At 35.5% G+C, this 21,176-nt stretch overlaps 2 protein-coding genes across 2 annotated transcripts; both read left to right on the forward strand.

Annotated features, from left to right (window-relative positions):
• Positions 1-410: 410 nt before the first annotated feature.
• Positions 411-20,614, forward strand: twin (CCR4-NOT transcription complex subunit 6-like twin). The gene is made up of 6 exons (XM_018542722.1): positions 411-723; positions 5,413-5,564; positions 18,524-18,754; positions 18,883-19,060; positions 19,156-19,295; positions 19,383-20,614. Exons 1-6 carry the CDS (start codon positions 425-427, stop codon positions 19,457-19,459), a joined length of 1,077 nt encoding a protein of 358 aa, XP_018398224.1. The 5' UTR covers positions 411-424; the 3' UTR covers positions 19,460-20,614.
• On the forward strand, positions 16,343-17,572 carry Yip1d1 (Yip1 domain-containing 1). The gene is made up of 2 exons (XM_018542721.1): positions 16,343-16,744; positions 17,013-17,572. The coding sequence occupies exons 1-2, from the start codon at positions 16,528-16,530 to the stop codon at positions 17,570-17,572; spliced, it is 777 nt and encodes a 258-aa protein (XP_018398223.1). The 5' UTR covers positions 16,343-16,527.
• Positions 20,615-21,176: the final 562 nt, after the last annotated feature.

The raw sequence follows: 21,176 nt of genomic DNA on the forward strand, positions 1-21,176 counted from the left end.
TTACGGCACGTGGAAACAAGGAGAATCGGAAGATGGGGAGAAGCTCGAGGAAAATAGGACGGCTTACGAACTGCGAGGTGAATGAAGCCGCGAAAGAAACGAGCGCATCGACCCGTGGAGTAAATCAAAGCTCTCCGTTATTATTCGCGTCGCGAACGCAAACGATCTGTGGACATTCGAGAACTGTGGTAGTTCGAAACTGCGAGCGAACGGAATAACATCTCCGGGAAAGAGCGTGGAAAGAGAAAAATGTGTGGCAGGAGAAATACATACGGTAAATTTATCCTTTCATCCGCCAAATGGCAAAAATATGTCAGCGATTGATCTCTCTAGATCTTCCACTGTTATATATTCGTATCTGAAAAATGTGCAGGTATATGTGGATATATAGTTTCGTTACACTGTCGCAGGTATATTCACGGTGATGTGCTACAACGTGCTGTGCGACAAGTACGCGACGCGGCAGATGTACGGCTATTGCCCGAGCTGGGCGCTGGACTGGGAGTATCGAAAAAAGGGTATCCTCGACGAGATACGACACTACGCCGCGGACATCATCAGTCTGCAGGAGGTCGAGACGGACCAATTCTACAATTTTTTCCTGCCGGAGCTCAAGCACGACGGTTACGACGGTATATTCTCACCCAAGTCCCGCGCGAAGACGATGGCGGAAAACGACCGCAAATACGTCGACGGCTGCGCCATTTTTTACAGGACCGCCAAGTAAGTGCATTTCCTTGTATCTCTCGATTCGGTGTGGCGATGATAATGCATTACGTGACCGACGAAAACGCGGCGGAGCCGTAAGTATGGGTTGCGACGAAACGCAGTCATAAGCGTCACTTGAAACAGATTGATCTCTATTAAACGAAAAGTTTACGATTTATCGCGTTAGCTTTTCCCCGCGTCGAAGTCAGACAGTAAGTTCAACGTGCCGAGAATAAACATATCGCAGAGTCTGCCATATACAAGAAGGTAAAAATATTTATTCCTCTACTTTATTTTTCTTCTCCAACGATATTTTTAAGATATTTCTAATAAATTTCCTAATTTTCTACATTTTTATAAGAAATATAAGTTTTTATATAATATTATATGATTAACAAACGAATGTCTATATATAATGTTGACAGATAATTGTTCAAACAATCGATTTAATTCGCGGACAATTGAAAGTTATTACACGTGAGGGAATTTTATATCACTTAGGGCCGGTTATCCCATCTTCGAAACTGATAATTTATCTACTGGATAATTAAAAGAGTAGAAGAGCAAGAAAGTAAGAGAGCGAGCTAAAGTTTACCGAGAAAGGTGGAACAATCCATTTTTTTACAATCTTATAACATAAGAGGACGTCACGTTAATTTGTCATTTCCCTTTGCATATTTTCCTATCACACTGAGCGTTCTAATTGGCTCGCTGGAGGAAAAAGGAAAAATGATTATCGATAGTCTAGACGCTCCGGCAATCCTTCGATTTATTAAGAGGCGTGGTAATTTAATTAATAAACGCAAGATGGTGCAGTAGAAAACGTTGTCCAATGTAATACAGTTATCGATCACGTGCAATCGAATGCTTCGCGAGTAAATGCCCCGTGAAATTTCTCAAAAGATCAAATCGATAACATCATAACGCGTAAATTATGGCAAAAGTAAAGTAGTAAAATGTTAATAATCAATTGATTTTTAAAACAGTTTATTACTCCGATTTATGATTTTGCCTTTTATGATATATATTATATCAGCGTGTTCAATTAATCTTTGTATATAGTTTTATTTTTAAGGAAATATATTGTAAATGACAAGTGACAATTTAAATCTGAAATACTTGGTACGCAAATGCTTCGTTGCTTTGATGTATAAAGCCAATGGGTGGTGAAACAATTTTTTTTAATTATTCGATATTACTTGTTTTCACAAGATCCTACATATTCGATATTCAATTATTTCGTCAAAGATTATCGTTACCGCCTTTGCGGAATCAATTATAGAACCGCTCTCAACGCTTCGATACTGAAAACAACGGAGCCTTCCAAAGCGCGACATTTAATTCCGAACGGGATGAAAGATGCATCCGCTCGTAATTTAACAAAGCGTCGCGCGCGTGTCTGGCGTGTAATAACGTCATGGTAATCCAATATCGCGTCAGATAGTAACGCCGCGTCGTAAATCGCCGTCTGTGTTTAATAGAAAAGCGAACGCGACGCTTTCACGAGCAAGCATTTTCTCGTATTCGACGAACAAATTAACCGGAAATCGATGGATTCCTCCATGACGAAAATAATATTGGTGCTCGAAAGAAGCGGAACAATATCTTGAAAATCAACTCTTAAAAGAGAAATAACAGTAACAATAATAATAATTATTATTATTATTATTATAACGATAGTGAGAAAAATAAATGAATGATATTAAATACCTAGCAATAATTATAAAATAGAAACATAACACCATTGTTATAATTTTACACTCAACAAAGTAACTGTTATGTAATTATATGTTATACATTATATTTATAGTGTTGAGTATAACATCTTAACATATTAACGTTATGTTGTTATTGCCAGTTGGTGTTGACTGGGAAAGCGTGAATAAAGAAAAATTTAAATAACACTAAGATTTTAAGAACAATTTTAAAAGATGTCCTAAAAGAAATTTCTCAGTCAATTACTTGAATAATTACTTTTCGGGGGAAAAACGAAAGAAATCTATGACAATTTTGTGCTTATTTCCTTTTGCATGTCGTGCACAGACGCGACACATTTCCGATTTCAATGAACCTGATTTCGATATCGTCGCACGCGTTACCGCATCGATACGCACAAATTGCCTTTGCGATGGCCACCAACCGGAGAGCGTCCCAGCTGCACGTGCACATTGTCTATGACGCATTAATCAATGCGCCCGGCCGCTCTTCTGCCCGAGATATCTATTTAGATTAATGTTTATTTTCAAAATATCTCGCGGCATAATGGTAGGTTTCCACGATATCACATTTGCAGTGCCGACCCCAAAGCTATCGAAACGCGATTAATGCGCCCGTATGCATGCGTCGCGCATAACAGTTCCCTTTATAACCCAACGTCGTAAATAGATGAAGTAAATGCCTCTGTACGTGACAATATTAAGGTCAATGGCAGCGAACGTGTCCTCCCTTCATCCCATCCGTTAAATGCTCTGCGGCAGGATGCAAGTCGTTTTAACTACCGCATCGTTTGCAGTATTAAACATCATTTAATTTAGGGAGAGTGGCTCGTAAACTCGAAAATATCGGGATCAAAGTTTTTGTAGTTTAATTAGTAAAATTATTCAACGGAACTTAAATAAAAGTTTTTTTTCTTTTTAAAGATAGTTTATTTTATTAGACACATAAAGGATATTTCGGTATAATTTTACTGTAAAAAGTAAAATGTTAATTTTAACTCAAAGACGTTGAGTGGATTTTCTAAGCATGCAAACATGTTAACATTAACACAAAAATGTTAATTTTAACATTTTTGCATATCTCAGAAAATCCACTCAACGTCTTTGAGTTAAAATTAATATTTGATTTTTTAGTGTTTTGATATGAAACCGAGTAACTCGAAAATATATCAAGAATTATTCAATGAAACTTAAATAAATATGTCTCTCTTCAAAAATATTATATTTCACTAAGACACATTACTAAAGATGCTTTGTATAATTTAGCATAAAGCTGCGAAGAATCATAAATACATTTCACGAACGAATATAGCAATCGCCACGTCCGTCTGACTAAAAACGATTCGTACTACTGTGACGAGGGGACTTTCTCTTCGCTTTATCTCCTTCTCTTCTCCATCTCGTTGGACTTGACCGGCCGAAGGTGAAAAAGAGAAGGAAAAAAGAGGAGCTTACAGTTTTACGGCTTGCAAAGATGTGGCCGTCGATTTCAATCTGGCTGCACAACGCGACTAAATCGACCGAACCAAATCAGCGTTCACGCGATGAGCGTAAAGTTCAACTCGCGTTCAATTTCCGCCTTCTGCGCTCGCCCCTCGATCATTCCCAACTTTATTGCCTCGTCGCGAGTTATACGGCGCAATGTCGAAGTGCCGATTAAAAAAAAAAAAAGGTCGGAGGAAAAGGGAAGTAGGGAACTTACTTTGCACGATAACAACTAGTCAAATTCTGTAAACCATCAAACAATACACACTTTTCTGGCGCAACTAATTTCATTTTGGAATGTGAGAAATAAGTCGTGTAAACTAAACGTAAACAATGTACTTAATTATATACAAAGAACGATTTATTGAAATAAAAATTTCGCTAGATGTAGATTCGGAGATAATTTAGTTAAAATCAAAATAAGTATGTAGAACACTTAAACGTTAATGACAATGCTACATCATATTTTGCCAATATTCTAACAACCTATAGTTAGTATAATAGTCTAAACGAAATTATTTTTAGATCTACTATTGTATATAGCTACTTCAAGAGAGCTATTCTCTCTCTCTCTCTCTCTCGTTTGTTATAAATATAATTATACTGTATGTATTTTATAAATTATAATTATTGTAAGTTTTATTTATATGTATACAACGTTTTTACTTGATTTTTGTATTAAAATGACGTCTTTTTAATTTCTTTTTAATTTAATAACGAATCGAGACGGAGAGCTGTTTCAGACAACGGGGAAAAGTCAATTACGTATTTGGGATTTCCGCCGTCAACCCTCTTTCTTATTTTTGGCCAGTCCTTACCACACAAATCCTCTTTCTGCTCCCTTGAGCGACATTGTAGATGACGTTGATTCAATCTTGTTTACGACCGAGGAGAGGCTAGCCACGGGCAGAGGGGGATGATGGTTCGTATAATAGGTCTTCGGAGAAGAATATATTTCTCAAGGATACGTGCCTTACATATTGTGCTGTGGGAGTGGTCGGGGGGAGGGGGGGAGAAAGAAAAGAGAGTCCAGGTATTTTACATCGCGTACGTGGTACGCTTCCCTCACGAGTCCTCTGGTTGTGACGAAAATCGCTTTACACCGAGGACGATGATGTCGCGTCCCATCGTATCCAAGTCGTATTGCGCGCGCAAGCGTCAAGTTCTTCTACGTGTTCACGGAACAAAATTGAGTCCGTCGATCATTTACCCGGACTTGGACGACCGATTGAAGAAGAACCAGGAATTCCTTTCCCCATCGACTTACAATACGAATCGACACTGCGGTCTTCGATGCGACGATAGAAGAGACAGATCGAAATTTTTAATCCTAAATTATCTCTCCTGTTTGATAATTTACTGATATTTCTTGAATATTCAGATCTCGAATATAGTTTATTTTTTATCGAACATATTTAATTTTATATGTTCGAAATATGTTGAAATATGTGACCTAATTTTGTATTTTGTTTTACGTCTGTGTTCTTTTCATTTGTTTTTGCAGATTTTCTTTGATAAAGGAGCATTTAGTTGAATTCAATCAATTGGCGATGGCAAACGCGGAGGGTTCGGACAACATGTTGAATCGTGTTATGCCAAAAGACAACATTGGACTGGCTGCATTACTTAGGACTAAGGAAGCCGCTTGGGATAACGGTAAGTACATCGATATTTCTAAATTTAAATATTCATCTAAACGAGATGAATACTTTTTCTCAATATAAGATCGTATTTCACGGAACGTAAATAAGTTAGAGGAGTACCTAATATTTACGGCGAGTCAAATATCGTATCCAGTCTGCGATTCGAATTTGCAGGATGCTCAATATTCTTGGTTTATGCAAACGCATAACTTGGCTGTTCGAAACCGTTTTTGGTTATATAAAGAATATATGTGAGCTATACAAAGAGTACGAAATAAGTTTCATGTTTAAAAAAAAAACTTACTGAATTATTAAACTTGCCTTTTTGCTCATTCTTTCTCGAGAAGAAAACTCGATTCGATCTAATGAGTATTCGCGTAGCTTTTAAAATGTAAATCTGCATATTATACCCACATGCGGCACTGAGCATACCATAAATGCGAATCCATTTGAATATTTCAGCATTATCAGCATTATCTAGAAATAATCTCGAAACGCGCAAGAGAGGGTTAAAGATAACGTTGAACCGTCCGCGGAAGTAACTGGAAGGCGGAGAACGTACTTTCGATGCTAACTGAAGCGTCTGCTCGTTTTGCACACGCCCACGGTGAATAGCGCGTATCCAACCGCGTGTTTGCACACCCTGAAACACGAAAGTAATTAACGCGCCGGTCTCCCGATAACCGATGAAGCCGCTACTACCGGACGTGCAATATACAGAAGTCCGCGTTTTTCCCGTGGCTCGAGGAAGTGCGCGCGTTCGATGATTGAGGCGAGTAAATCGAGCACGATACCCCGGTCCAGTAGGATGTGCACAGGGTGAGCCGATAATACATACCATCTCACACTTCTACCAATTGAGCTACCGTCGACTTTTCCTCGACAAGTATCAAATCACTGATACAGTTTTATAATTTTAATTGTAAGAGATCAGAAACCTTGGCATTGCTAAATTTCAATGGTGAATTTATTTTGTCAAAATTTATTTTCTACTCTGTAAGAGAAAATACTTTGGCAAACATTTAAATTCGTCGACAGACCGTGTATTATATAGTGAACAGTTATTCCAAGTTTAGCCCTTATAAAATTGCCCTGCGCAACGGCAATGATATACCGACGCGCACTGTCGTTAAAAGTTACAAAATAGAGTCTACAGAGGGGTGTCGTTCAACCAGACCTCTTCAAAATCGGCTTCGAACTTATCGAAGAGAGCAATAAACCCGGAACACCCTGTATAAGCGACGTATCGCGGAATGCGCGAGCAAACCAGGCCCGAGATTTATATAGCAGCCCAAAGGTCGAGTGCGGCTCTTACGGCTCACTCGGACGCGTCGGAACGTGCTCTCGTTAATGAGCCATTACCTACGTTACATTAATCCATACCGGGCGCAACGACCGGCTGGGAAAAAGCGACGGACTCTTCTCGCTCTCTGGCATAGGAGGGTAATCGATCGCGTCTGCGAGACCGGCGACTCCTCGCAGCCTCCTGCGCGCTTCCTGCGCTGCGGTTAACACCTGGTTAGCTTCTTGTATATCGCAAGTTATTACTTTGAGATAGACCGCTATAGCGAACGCCAGATTATCAAATCGTCTCGTAGTATTTCTAATTTATATACGCACGTATATAAATTACGATTGTAGATATCGATATATATATATATATATATACGTAACTCTAAGAAAATTCCTCGACCATATATTATTAGAAGTGAAAGTTTTTATAAACGTCTATGAAATTAAAAATTTTGTTTCGCAGCTGAAAAAGCGCTCGTTATCGCGAGTGATCGTTCGTTAAACATCTCATTAAAAATTCTTACTGAAAACTTTTACTCGTTATGACGAGCAAATTGAAAATTTTTAATTTTCGGATGGCACTTAACAAATGCGCGAGTAAATATATTTGCGTGCATATTCTCAAAAAAAAAAAAAAAAAAAAAAACGTTTACTCGTAATAGTCACTAGTTCTTCAACATACTCTAAAATTATGAAATTCTCGATCTTCATCGTTTCCAGAGAATTTCTGCGCAAATAAGGATTAATCCTATCACCCGGCATGACTCGCAGAAGTTCGCTGAACTTCTACGAATATTCGCGTTACATTCGCGCCGTGCATTTCTCGCTTTGATGCCGTTGCTCAGCTTCTCTATGCACACATGCTTAAGACTTGGCCAATTGAGTAATCGTGAATAATCAGAACACGCCGTAAACCGAACCCGGACTGCCAGCGTTTAGATGAACAAACAGCCTAAGTCAAATATAACTGTGTATATTCATTGTTCTCTCGATGAATCACAATGCGCTCAGCGTATTTCTGTAATTCTGATATTTAACCAACTCCCCGGGTCTTGCTTTGTTTCCTCTCCACTGTTCCAGGCAACGATGTTGCGATTGCGATTATTACTCCGTGATTAATTAAAACACTTTAACTTCATGTATTTTAAAAATCTAATGTGCTACATCATTTTTGCAGTCAGATTTATATTTGCAGTATACAAAATTACGTAGAAAGCTACTTCTCAAACATCTTTCAATACTCTTGATTTCGCAAGTTTGAGTTATTATTAATATATCGTGGTAAATACATCGGCTTTATATCAACGATATTTTCAGATATTTTAACAAAATATACGATATATAATTGGAAAAAAATTCAAGAAGCGCTTAACGCGCGCGATAAGAGGACATTCGCCGGTCATTTCCTCGTGGAGATAGATGCACTCGTGTCGAGAAAAGATATCGAGATTAGATCTGGATCGAAGAGCTAAAATCCATGTAACCATGTCAGTAGGGCGCGATTAATGATCTCTCACGTTCGAATACGAGCAAACTCGAGACACGTTCCAAGCCTTATGTGGGACCGAGGTGATATCCTCTCGGCTCGGCTGGTGAAAAAGGATCGCCCGTTCCTTGAGAGGGAATATCTCCGGGATACGCGAGCCTCCATCGCTCGGACTAATAGTGGTACCATCGGCAGTACTAATAGTCCGATATCAGCTGCCGGCACGATGAACGATGTGCCGCCGTTCGAAGATATGAGGGGAGCAAGTGAGCGGATCGTTTATCCACCAGATTCTTTTCCGCGCGCAGAAATTTAAAGGCGACGTCGGAGAAACGTTAATCATTCGCCGTGCACGAGGAACGTCTTCTCTGAATCTGCGATAGCGTCCTCGGTTCTCCAAGCGATAACGCGTAACAGCTATAAAGTATAAAGATGTCGTGCCGACGTTCTTCCCTGAATTTTATACGTCGTACAGTTTTATACGATGTAATCATATATATTATATCAAGCCTGTCCAAAACTAAGAACTCGTGAATTAAACACTTCCTCCTTTCTATTATCGTCTCATTGAGCGAGAGAGAAGAAACGGACGTTAGTGCTTTGTTCAACGTCTATCTTTTTTAGTTTTCTACACGGAAAGAACGGTTTTACTACAGTGTCTAAAAATTAGCTAGATCTGAAAATAACTTTGTTGAACCATTAAAATAATTACACACAGGAATCTCGAGCATAACGAACAATGTTGCAAAAAGTTTTGACTTTTTAGCAACTATAATTTTAGCGTCCTACATAATTATTTTGAGGTTTCAAACAAAGTTATTTTCAGATCTGTATCTAGTTAAATTTTTAGATACCTACTTGTGAGCAAAACTATTCTTTCTATATATCCATTTCATTCAACGAAACAATGAAGAGAGAGAAGCGTTTAGCTTATGAGCTAAGTTTTGGACAAGTCCTTATTATACGAAAAATGCGAGTAATGTCAAAATTTAAACTGGACAAAGCTTTCAAATTAAGTATTACGGTTATTACAACTGCTTCACTTTTGCATTGTTTACTTTGAAATCACAGCTGAAATGTTCTTTAGAAGTTTACGCTCATCCTTTTTTCTCGAGGATAGAAAACCAAAGCGCCTGGCTTTACGGACGGTTAACCGGATGAAAGTTTTCTCCAGCTTAAAACGCCGGCGAACTCGTTCGGATCCCACGGGATTATTCCTCCTCGTGCCGAGGATATAACAACCGTCCGGCGAACGGAATGCATTTAGATACGATGAGGCGATACGAAGTATCGAATTTCTCGGCGGTGCGTGTAAAGGAAACAACAGAAAAAGAAAGAAAGAAGGAAGTTTAATTATTCGTGGAATGATCAACTGCTGCGCGATTACGCCTGGAAAATTAGAGCGGTCACGCTTCTAAAAGCATGATGTAAATGTTATTCGACTCGAGTTAAGATAAAATGACATTATCAAGGAGACTTTAAGGAAGTTTCATCACTGAGAGATTTCTATAATGCCGGATATGAAACAGTTAAGACGTATTGTTAAATTAAATTTATAAAATCAGCATATATATAAAGCTATAATTTTACCTTTTGTATAGTTAATATCTGTTCCCATTGCTTATACTTAGGTATACTACATTATTCTGCATCTTCGTTAATTATTATATTTAATAAAGTTTCTTATTATTATTACATCTTAAAGTATTATCGTTTAAATCAGAGGATTAGAAAATCGATTGATTCAAAGTTTTTTTCGTACGCTGTTAGATAACAAAGAAACAATATAGTAATTTCTGAGTTAAAAAGTTTATTATTTTTAATTATTTTTAATTTCTATGTCTGTAAAAATGTAATCCATCTCCATTTTTACCATTTTAGTAAACAACGTGCATATTAACGTATGTACGTATCGTAAACGATACACTAAGTCAAATACATTTGCTCAAGTTAAATTATTCTATTCTATTGTTTTCGTCAAATTAACGATATATTGGGTAGGACGATCTATAGAAATGATTAAAAATAACTCAAAAATTGTGGGTATAATTTAACAATGTATACATACACAATCCTGAGTCATTTGTGACTCAAAATTGATACAAAAAACAAGGTAGGATTTTTTTCCTAGTATGAAAAGACGCATTTGCTTGAAGCATGTACGTGCATGCGTGTTGTGTAACGTTACACGGATGATTCGCATTTCCACGACCTCGTGGCTATCGGCAGATAAATCGTCGGGTAATTGAATTCGCGAGCGAACGAGTAACCACGAGAGCCCCACCCCACACGTCGTCCGTTACACACGGGACAGCTTGTCGCTTAATTAATCGCGCTTGGCGACGCAACGTGTCCCGTGAGAAGAAGAGCGCGTTCGCATCGGGAGCGCGTTCAGCATCCTCCGCCCGAGGCGAAGCAAAATCGCGAGCAGACTCTCTCGTAGGCTTTATAATACGCACATATTGCAGAGACGCCAATCCTATCTCGAATGAGCATCTCGGGAACGTGTGTTCCTTCGCGTGTGTCACTCCGCTTGATTTTTCACAGATATATTGAGCCGCCATACACTGAAAAGTCCATAACTATGCACGTATGCATGCATGATAAGTAAGTGCGCGTGGTTTTTCTATTTTTCAACGTAACTTAAGGCAACCTATCCTCTTACAGACTGTTTCACACACCCATATACATTAGCATTAATGGCATTTATAAATTCGGAAACGTTTGCGATTTTTTTTGCATTTCATGAAACGTTATGTATCTTAGCGAAAAAAAAAAATCGCAGAGTTTTCAAAAGTGCATTTTGAAAGAGAAAAGGTAAAACTATAAATTTATTTTTTGTTTCTAAATTTGTTCTTAAATTGTGTATTGAAAATTAAATTTTTTTAAACATTTTCATTTTGTTTTAAAGCGTTGTGTAGCTGATGGAACATCATTGAACAAAAATTAATGGAAAAATATTTTAAAGTTTCTAAGCCATAAAATAATTTTGTTTTAAATTGGCGGTGATTTTTCGCAGCAAATATCGAATTTTTTGTATAGAAACTCACTTTTATAAAACGTTTTTAACTTTAAAAAAAATTTAAAGAAAAAGAAAAAGAGAAAACAACTTTTGTTACAATGTTCTCGATTAATATAAATTCTTTAAAATCTTGTAAAAATCAGTTTTATAATAACTTCTATTTACAAAGTATACATATGCAAGTGTATTCGCTTGAACTTATGAACGGTAATGTATATTTTATTAACACTAATAATAAAAAAATAACAAAGTAATAAAATCAACAATTATTTAATTAATTTAAGTTGCTTCATTTTTATTTGATTATTTATTGGTACAGCATCTCATTTATGCGTAAATATTTATTATTCTTAGAATAAATGATGATGAGATAATCTTTCTATCAGCAAAGTGTAAGAATAGTGCGCGCGTACATAAAATCTTATCGTTTTATTTTACATTACAATTTTCATATTAATTTTTAAAATGTATTCTTTTAAAAAGATCCAAGAATACACATTTCTACAATTAATTCCTTTTTTAATCTGCAATAAAATTTCATCCGGCGTTTCATCGATACTTTCAAAGAATCACATCTTCGGTTCTGTGTTTTGAAACGTCCTATGGATTTGTTGGAGGATTGACGTATCGGCACCAAGTGTCTCATTAAACACATCAGAACGGTCTAATTGGATAGGTGACTCTTAAGCAATGTTCGCAAAGACGAAGCGAACTCCTCACGGAATGATGCTCGTAATCATTCATAAGAGCGCTTTAATACCGGACGCATCATTCTTCGTATGAATATCTATGCAAAGCAAGAAATAAGAGAGAAAGAGAGCGAGTAACCTGCGTAAAATGATGCAATTCAATGCGCAATCATGAAGACGAATTTGTTCGTCTTAATGACACGCATTTCATTATTTTAAATATCCTGTAACTAACCGCCATTTCTTCAAATCTCACATTACAATTGTTTCTGCATATTAATTCTTTTCCCTTTTTCTCTTTTTCTATATCAAACGCAGGAAAGATATTCAAACGCTCAGTTTTTACTAACAGTATAATTATCTTTATTTGTTTAAATATATTAATATTAATAATAAATTTTTAATAATAATGAAATATTGATTTTAATATAACTATAATATTATATTTATATATATTTTAAGTAGTTATATGTTTTTACATTTATTGATCAATTATATACTTTTTAAAATTTTATTTTAATTAGACGTTACATTAATTTGATTGTTTGACTCTTACATTGCCCTTTTCTTAGTGTAGTTTATTTATAATATTATATTTCCTTTATCTCTTGTTAATTATATGTTTTTTACATATTACCAGAGATCGAAATAAATTTCTATTGTATTTACTATTAAAAATATCAATTGGACATCAATATGAGTTTTTTCACTGTCACTTCGGAGTTTCGAAACGGAATTAGGATTGTGATCCTTCGTAAAGGCCAGTTCACAGAATTACAGGGTTGCTTGTATAAAAGCTTCTCTCGAGAAGGTACTCGGTGGTAGAGAGGGAGAATCGATATTGATTCCTTCAGTAATTTACGAGACGGCCCCCGGCTCGACCTGGCGACTGCGGGTTCGCGGGTTCGATTGTCGTACAATCGCTATCGAAGGCACACCTTAACCCTCTATTCTAATCTGACTTGATTTACACTCCGGAATATCCGTATTGCCGACGGCGAGCGCCGCATTACTGGCTGTCTCTATAATCTCGTCGTTACGCAACATGAAATCGAATAGTATAATGTTCTCGCAATAAACCTCGAATAAACAATTCTGTTGCCCATAATTTAGAAATATATATACGGAAAGAACAGTGTTCTGAAAACTTAGCTAGAAATATATATACAGCAAGAACAGTATCCTAAAAACTTAGCTAGATACAGATCCAAAAATAATTTTGTTGGGCTATCTAAATAATTATGCAGAACACTTCAACATTAATGACATTGCTGCAAAAGATTTTACCCTTCTAGCAATCGATTTGAGAATCCTGTTATTATTTTAATGGTTTCAAATAAAATTATTTTTACATCTAGTTAAATTTTTAGATACTACATAAAATCATTCTGTCTGTGTACCGTATTTATTTGTTGTGTGTAATCAACATTCATCTATTATTTTATATAAGCAATAGAAGTTTAAATATAGATAAGCGAGAAAATATATTAGTTGTAACTGTATAATCCAAAACACTCTAATCCTGAAATATAATTTTCTTTTTCTACGGACAATCAACTGTTTGTCTTCTTGTAGAGCAAGATGATTCTTGAGGGACATTGTTTATGAAAAAACGCAGTGCGAGAGATTAGAAACGCAAGGCGAAACAGTTGGTTGGAGTAGGGTTAATCTGTATGGCCCCCCTGATAATAAAAGCGGATCCTCGCGGGCGCAATTAAACGGTGGATTTACGATATTGTGTTCGAAAGGACAGACTCTACCCCCCTTTAGATTTCACACGAGGGTATTAAATAACGATTTTTATGTTCGATAATCTCCAAGGAGAATCGCCACGGACTCGAAGAGCAATGAAGAAGAACTTTAAGAGCTGTTTAATCCTCAAGGACGATAACGATTTTTGCATTAAAGTCGATTGCTCGAAGAATTTGAAAGTTATATTAAAAAGTTTCCATAAAATATCGTTATTAGGTTAAAAATTATCGCGAAAAATTTAAATAAAATAAAGCATCGAATTCATCAGCTAATCCGACACAATAAATGAATTAATTTTCTTCTCCAATGTTTTAAAACTATCTCTTTCAATCTTTTCATTTTTTAAATAAAAGAAAGATTTATTTCTTGCTTTTGTTATTATACATTTTCTTTTAACAATACAAAATTGTAGTAATTTTGCACGCACTGTTAAATAATTATGCTGATTGAGAGATAAATTAGCTTAGTATTAAATTCTTTTCTTTTCCATCGAAAGCGATGAGAAATCATTCCACGGAATGATTAATCGATTGAAAAGGTCAGTAACACGGGTTAACACACTGATTTCCGGTAATGGACGCACTCAGGCGTTAATTTCGAATGACCATCTCAGGATCATACCGTTAGCATCTCCTTTATCGCGAACAACTTGACTTCCTACCACGTGCCGGGAATTACTTAAGTCACGAGTAAGTTAATATACCGTAAAGGTTGAATCGCGAGATATCAATCTGCTCGGGGGCGAAGGAACGATCGTATACAGGGCCTCTGAAAATATGGAGCTTTTTACTTCAGACTACTATTGATGACTCTGTTGCGTTTGATAAACTTATTTCCACAGTCACGTAAATTCATATTTTCAACAAACGGAAATTACGTGTCGCGGTATCGAGAGGCTCTTCATCATAGTCATTTTTAAAATATGGACTCGGAGAAGAGTTTGAACAAGAAGCCAACAGTCTCCTTTGTTTATGGAGCACTTTATACGCGTACTTGTTGCGGCAGAGTGTTTTCTATTCCGACGATTTCCAGTCGGCTGACCGGTAGGGGAATTTATCGGTACCGGAAAATAAATACAGCATTAATCTGCTGTAATTGCGCAACGGGAGAGTATCAGCGGTGCTAATTTACGAGTCTTATTACAGACTTGAGAGCCAAGCCGAGAGCTGGCTCTCCGAACGGAAGATTCGGGATTTACACTCTCTTAATGCTGATGAATGTTCTAATTGTATACTGATAACTTGATACTGAAGCACCACATACCCGCTTCGTTTCACCTTAATCACCCTTGCAATTAATAACGGAGGGAGAGATTGTGAATTGAGTTGAAAGACGATGAGCTTCCGCAATTTCACGTATATAGCGTCCTTTTGTGTGCATACGTGTGTGTGTGTGTGTGTGTGTGTGTGAAATTCTTTTAATTATATATTTGAATACATAATTAAATTGATGTTAAACTAATCTGAAACCATCACAAAAAAGGAATTAAAGAGAAACTGAAACTAAGTAAAAATACAAATAGGAAAACCAAGCATAAAAAATAGATTATAAAGAGAAAAGAAATCGTCTTTGTCTTCAAGTGATATAATTTTAAAAATTAAATTTCTATTAAAAAAGAGGAAAAGTTATTTTTCAACTTTACAGTCAATTATTGATTAATCAAATGATATCGGCAAGAATATTTTATAGCGAATTTGATTGTATGCACTGGTGCACATTAAAACTGTCATACAAATTGACATGCGGATACGTATTTAATAGATATAAATATAGAAATGAATAAATACAAAGAAGAGAGAAAAAATGCAGGAAGAACACTTGTTTAAATAGTCATATACTGTACATTGTTACGTCCCATGTCACCGTTTTGTCACGTTTTAATGCATGGAAAGTTTTCAACATATTTTTCCCTAAACAATTCTTAATAAACCTTGTTCCATGCCTTTATTTTATTACTTTCAACAATTGCTTTCCTTTCCTTTTTGTCCTTTCATTTTCCTTTCATTTTACCCTTTTGAATTTTTTTTTTTTTTTAATGTTCTGTTTTACGATGTTCTTAGAATTAGGGGAAATGTGCGCACCTAAGGGATATTTATCTTTCTGGGATGGTTTTTCTAAGTTCAAAGCGATATAAATAGGGAAATAGAAAATATAAACATTCTCTCTCCTATCATTACGTATTCTTATATTGAACACAGATTTTCATTCAATAAGGTTGTATTTAGCAAAAAGGAAAAAACGGAAAAGTGAAAAAATTTTTCACGCGTCGAATAATTGTGCGCAAAGCAAAAGTTGTAGGAAGTGAATGAATTATGTAATGTTAACGAAGAAAAAAAATCATAAAATACATTTATAACATTGTAATATAAATATATATACTACCTCAGATTTATAACATTGTAATATAAATATATATTACATATATTATATGTATTTAGCAAAAATATAAAACTAACCTCCAATAATATTAATGCACATAGACTTTAACAAAAATACAAAAAAAATATTTCTTTACAAATTATATATGTACTATAAAGCAAACTATTATCTTACGTCGTTAAAGCAACGTACTGTTATATCGATACTATTTCGCAGCTATTGGTAGGATCGTTAATGATCCAACCTAACCTGAATCTTTAACACGTACGAATCGATGTGTTATTTCGAGTCATTCGAGCCCAGAAAAATTAAGATTTTGCTGAAGAAGAAGTAGAAGCACGGTTACGACGACAGGATGTCCGGATACACTGGCCAGGATAACAATTATTGGGTCCCGCCACAGGGCCAGTTCAACTTCGATACGTCCGGTTTTGGCCAACCTAACCAACAATTCGAATTTCAAACATACGAGCAGATGCCCGGCGATTATTCATACGGGCAAAACAGCTTCTTGGATCCTACACAGAATCCCTACGGCAATGATTTATTCACACAGGACGATTATGCGAAAGGTAAAGAAAAAGATTAAGACGGCGTGCTCACAATCATCTTGATTCTCGAGCTGGCAGAATTGACATCAACGTGTGTGTGGTATGTGACGCATCCATAAATATTGTACATACCGAAATAACTTGAATATGAGATTTGAAGGACATTTATGAAAATTTATTATGTCAGAATCAACAGCTCGTTATATTTCATGTATTAAAACATCCGCTCGAGGATTGATTTGATGTCAACTGTTGTAGGGAATATTTATGATACTCTTTTTTTATATAGGTACCACTGGTTTCGGAGAGGAAGAAGATGAGCCACCTCTGCTGGAAGAGCTTGGTATCGATCCCGATCGGATAATGCAAAAGACTTTGGCTGTATTGAATCCTTTTCATAGAAAAGGACAGATTGACGACGCGAGTTATCTGCTACAAGATTCAGATTTAGCAGGACCTGTGATGTTCTGCTTAGTCCTTGCGGCGTTTCTTCTGTTAGCTGGTTCAAAGGCACACTTTGGCTATGTATATGGATTGGCCATGACATCCTGTATACTCATGTACCTTCTACAATCTCTAATGAGTGGCAGCAGTAACATCACCCTGTCATCCGTTGCATCTGTACTGGGATATTGCATGTTGCCAGTGGTGGTTCTGGCAGGACTCGGTGTCTTCACTACATTGCGAGGCCCGATGGGCTTGACTTTCGCAATCCTGGCTGTCACTTGGGCATCACTCTCTGCTTCTAGACTTTTTTCTACTATGTCAGGAGAGGAAGACCAGAAACTTCTTATAGCTTATCCGTGTCTACTTCTTTATGGCGTATTTACATTGATAATTATATTTTAAGGAAAGAATCCAATGTGTATATAACTTTTTTATCCTTGATCAAATTTCTCAAATCTTAATAAGAATACATCTTTTGTTTTCTTAGATTGGTGCTAATGATTATGTACGATGAAGCAATATTTACATTTTTGGCACATTTAGTAACACAGTAATCTGTAGTTTCAATCCTGCTATATAATAATATACAGTTAATTAATTTTCTGGCATCTTTAATAATTCTTTGGATTATTTTAATAAGCATATTTCGGTAAATACGTTTATTTTAAGAGTAACATGTGAACATACATTGCATTTAGTGTTAAAACTAGATTAAGCCATTTGTTACAATTTCTAAATAAAGTTTATAATATTAATTTGTGTCATTCTTGTCAAATATTGTTATCATGGAAATTGCAAACCTAAATTATATACTGTATTACTAAACACTAAATAGTTAAAATATTTCTTCATTTTTAAAAAAAAGTACAATACTTATACTATATACAATGTCTCCACTACATACAATATCTAAAAATTTTAATTTTTATAGTTAAAACTTATTTTAAGTTGCTCCTATGTGATTAATGTATTTTTCACTTAGCACACATGTCAAAATTTGTAATAATAAATAATCTGGCTGCAATAATAACATTTGAACTTCAAAATGATTAATTTGACAGTATAGATATGCATGAGAAGATTAATAATAGTCAATTTACAGCGATCAAAATATTTGATTTTTCAATATATCAAGATATAATAAATTATTGTGATAACATATATTTTTCTAATGTATCTTAAATATTGCAACACGTATATCTAAATAAAACATCAAAGTAAAATATGAAACGTTGATTTTTTTATTTTCCTGGCAATTCTTTTTCCTTTTACATTTCTATTTGGAAAGTTTAGACTTCTGGAAAATTGTACGATCGTCTATCTGAATGCACTCGCTTGATCTTCTTTTTGCAGGTGTTCCATCTGACCCGGCACAAGTGCAACAACCAATTTTAGTTTGTACGGCGCACATCCATTGGGATCCCGAATTCTGCGATGTAAAACTAATACAGACGATGATGCTGAGCAATGAATTACGTTCCATTTTGGACCAAGCTGGCCAGTCTTTCAGACCCGGCCACAAGCCTGACTCTTCCAACGTTCAACTGTTGCTTTGTGGCGACTTTAATTCTTTACCTGATTCTGGTAACGCACGTATTAATGATCTTATTTAAATTTTTCTTTGAATTGTTTATTTTGTTATTTAGTAATCACTAATATGTGTATATTAACTGGTAAAAATGAAACTAATAGTAATATATCATTTGCCGCAGGTGTGATTGAATTTCTTACATCCGGACGCGTGGCGGCCGATCATCGTGATTTTAAGGATTTAGCATATAAATCGTGTTTACAAAAGATCTCTGGCTGCGATAAACCCAACGAATTCACGCATTCTTTCAAGCTTGCATCCGCCTATAGCGAGGACATTATGCCCTACACCAATTACACGTAATTAAGCTTATTATTTCTTTGCACAATATTTTATACATGTATATAATATGATATACATGCGAATATTTAACACATTTGTTTTACGCTTGCAGATTCGAATTTAAAGGCATAATAGATTACATTTTTTATTCGAAACAAAGTATGGTACCGCTGGGCCTCCTAGGTCCGTTGAGCCCAGAATGGTTTAAAGAGCATAAAGTGGTAGGATGTCCTCATCCTCACGTTCCATCGGGTGAGTTTTATTTTGTTTTACATTATTTTTGCTTACATTCCGCTAACAAAGATATGGATGGTAGCGACATTTTGTTTCTTATTTTAGATCACTTTCCTCTGTTAGTGGAGTTAGAGATGACACCGACAGTAGGAACAAGCAACGGTTTGATCTCACGCAGGTAGCAGCCGCTGCGATCTAGGCCCAAGTAACCGTAAGAAGACGAAGAATCAATAACGAAAATAAAAAGGGGGGAAAAAAAGGATTTGCATCACTTCTTCTCTACTTCTGGCTCTAGCAATATCACTCGCATTACTTTTACTATAATAGCAAATGTTACACAAATACTCCATGCATTGCCGCACATTCAATCAACAGCGATCGCTATCGACGGGATACCGACGAACATAATTCTAACGACCAGGTGAAGGGAGCCGTGTTGTAATGCGTTTAGCTAGCCCATGTATAGTGTATTGCATTTTTAAGAACTATCTTACTCCCATGCCTAAAGATTATTGTAACCTCTCTATTTACCATCATAATATGTGTAGATACCTATTTTCCTACAAAAAAGTAATGAAAATGAAAACGATATTCCGATCGAGAAGCCTCTGTGATATCGACATTTAACACAATTGGAACACATTTACACATTTATTAGTAAATGAAACTAGTAGTGGTGTACTAGAGAGAAAGAGAGAGAGAGAGAGAGAGAAAGAGAGTGAGAAAGAGAGAGAGAGAAAGAGACACATACTTTAAAGGGAATCTCCCTTCTCGCCCTTCCTAAATGTCATTACAACATTCTCCAAGCCAATCTTTTGATAAGAATGCTGCCATCCACACAATGAGAAAAAAAATAAAAAAAATTGTATTTTTAAACGAAACGAAAACAAAAAAAGATATGAAATACATGCTATACTGGGCTGTGCGAAGTGATTGGAGTGATCGACTTAAAACAATTTCAATGCAAGTACAAATCTGTTCTTATTGGCCACGTATATATTGATATAATATGGTAATGTTATATAAGGAGAACAAGAAAACATATATAGATGATAATGTAGCGGGTGTATTTGTAAGTATGATATAATGTAATGATGTTCATCACACACGTCTATCATAACATCAAGTGAGATCAGTTCAACATTTACCCCGCATTTTAAGTATTCGTTTGGGTCCGATTAATGTATATGTGCTCTGTATCACAATCTAATACTTGTTAATTCAGTTGCCACCGAGAGAAACACGAGGGAATTTTTTTTATATACAATCACGCGCGAACATCTTCGCATTCTTTCCGCCACTGCATTTCTATTCGCATGATATCTTGTTTATCCTTAGTCGCAGCTACCAAAAAAAAATATGTAGGCTCTAATTATTTTAGTTATCGTAGAAAATATCTATTAGACAATTTTTAACAATATTATAAAATAGGCAATATTTTGAACACATAATTACAGTGCAAATGTACCTGCATATTAATCTATTTTCGAATTTATCTCATTTGCAATTTTTATTTTTCATTAATTTATTTAATGCAAATGATTCAAACGTGCAATCTGTTATTTACAACACTTTACACAAATATACACTGATTCGCTAAAAGTTTTATCGAAATGGGAAAGACTTTTTTTATATTGCTGTGTATAATATATTCTTTAATTTTATCTCTTGCAGCAATAGTTAATTTCTAGATATTAGGCATGTAGATATAATTTTTCTTATGTATGTGTTGTAAATATGACGATGGGATTTTGCAATTAATATACAGCTTATTGAAGAATGCATAATTAATGTATTAAATAATTAAATATGCACATATATATATATATATATATTCTGTAATATTATGTTACAGAATTCGTATTTTGTATATTCTTTTCATAATTTTATTTTTCAAAA

Source organism: Cyphomyrmex costatus, unplaced genomic scaffold, assembly GCF_001594065.2.
Source record: "Cyphomyrmex costatus isolate MS0001 unplaced genomic scaffold, Ccosl1.0 scaffold344, whole genome shotgun sequence".
In the NCBI taxonomy this organism is placed as follows: domain Eukaryota; kingdom Metazoa; phylum Arthropoda; class Insecta; order Hymenoptera; family Formicidae; genus Cyphomyrmex; species Cyphomyrmex costatus.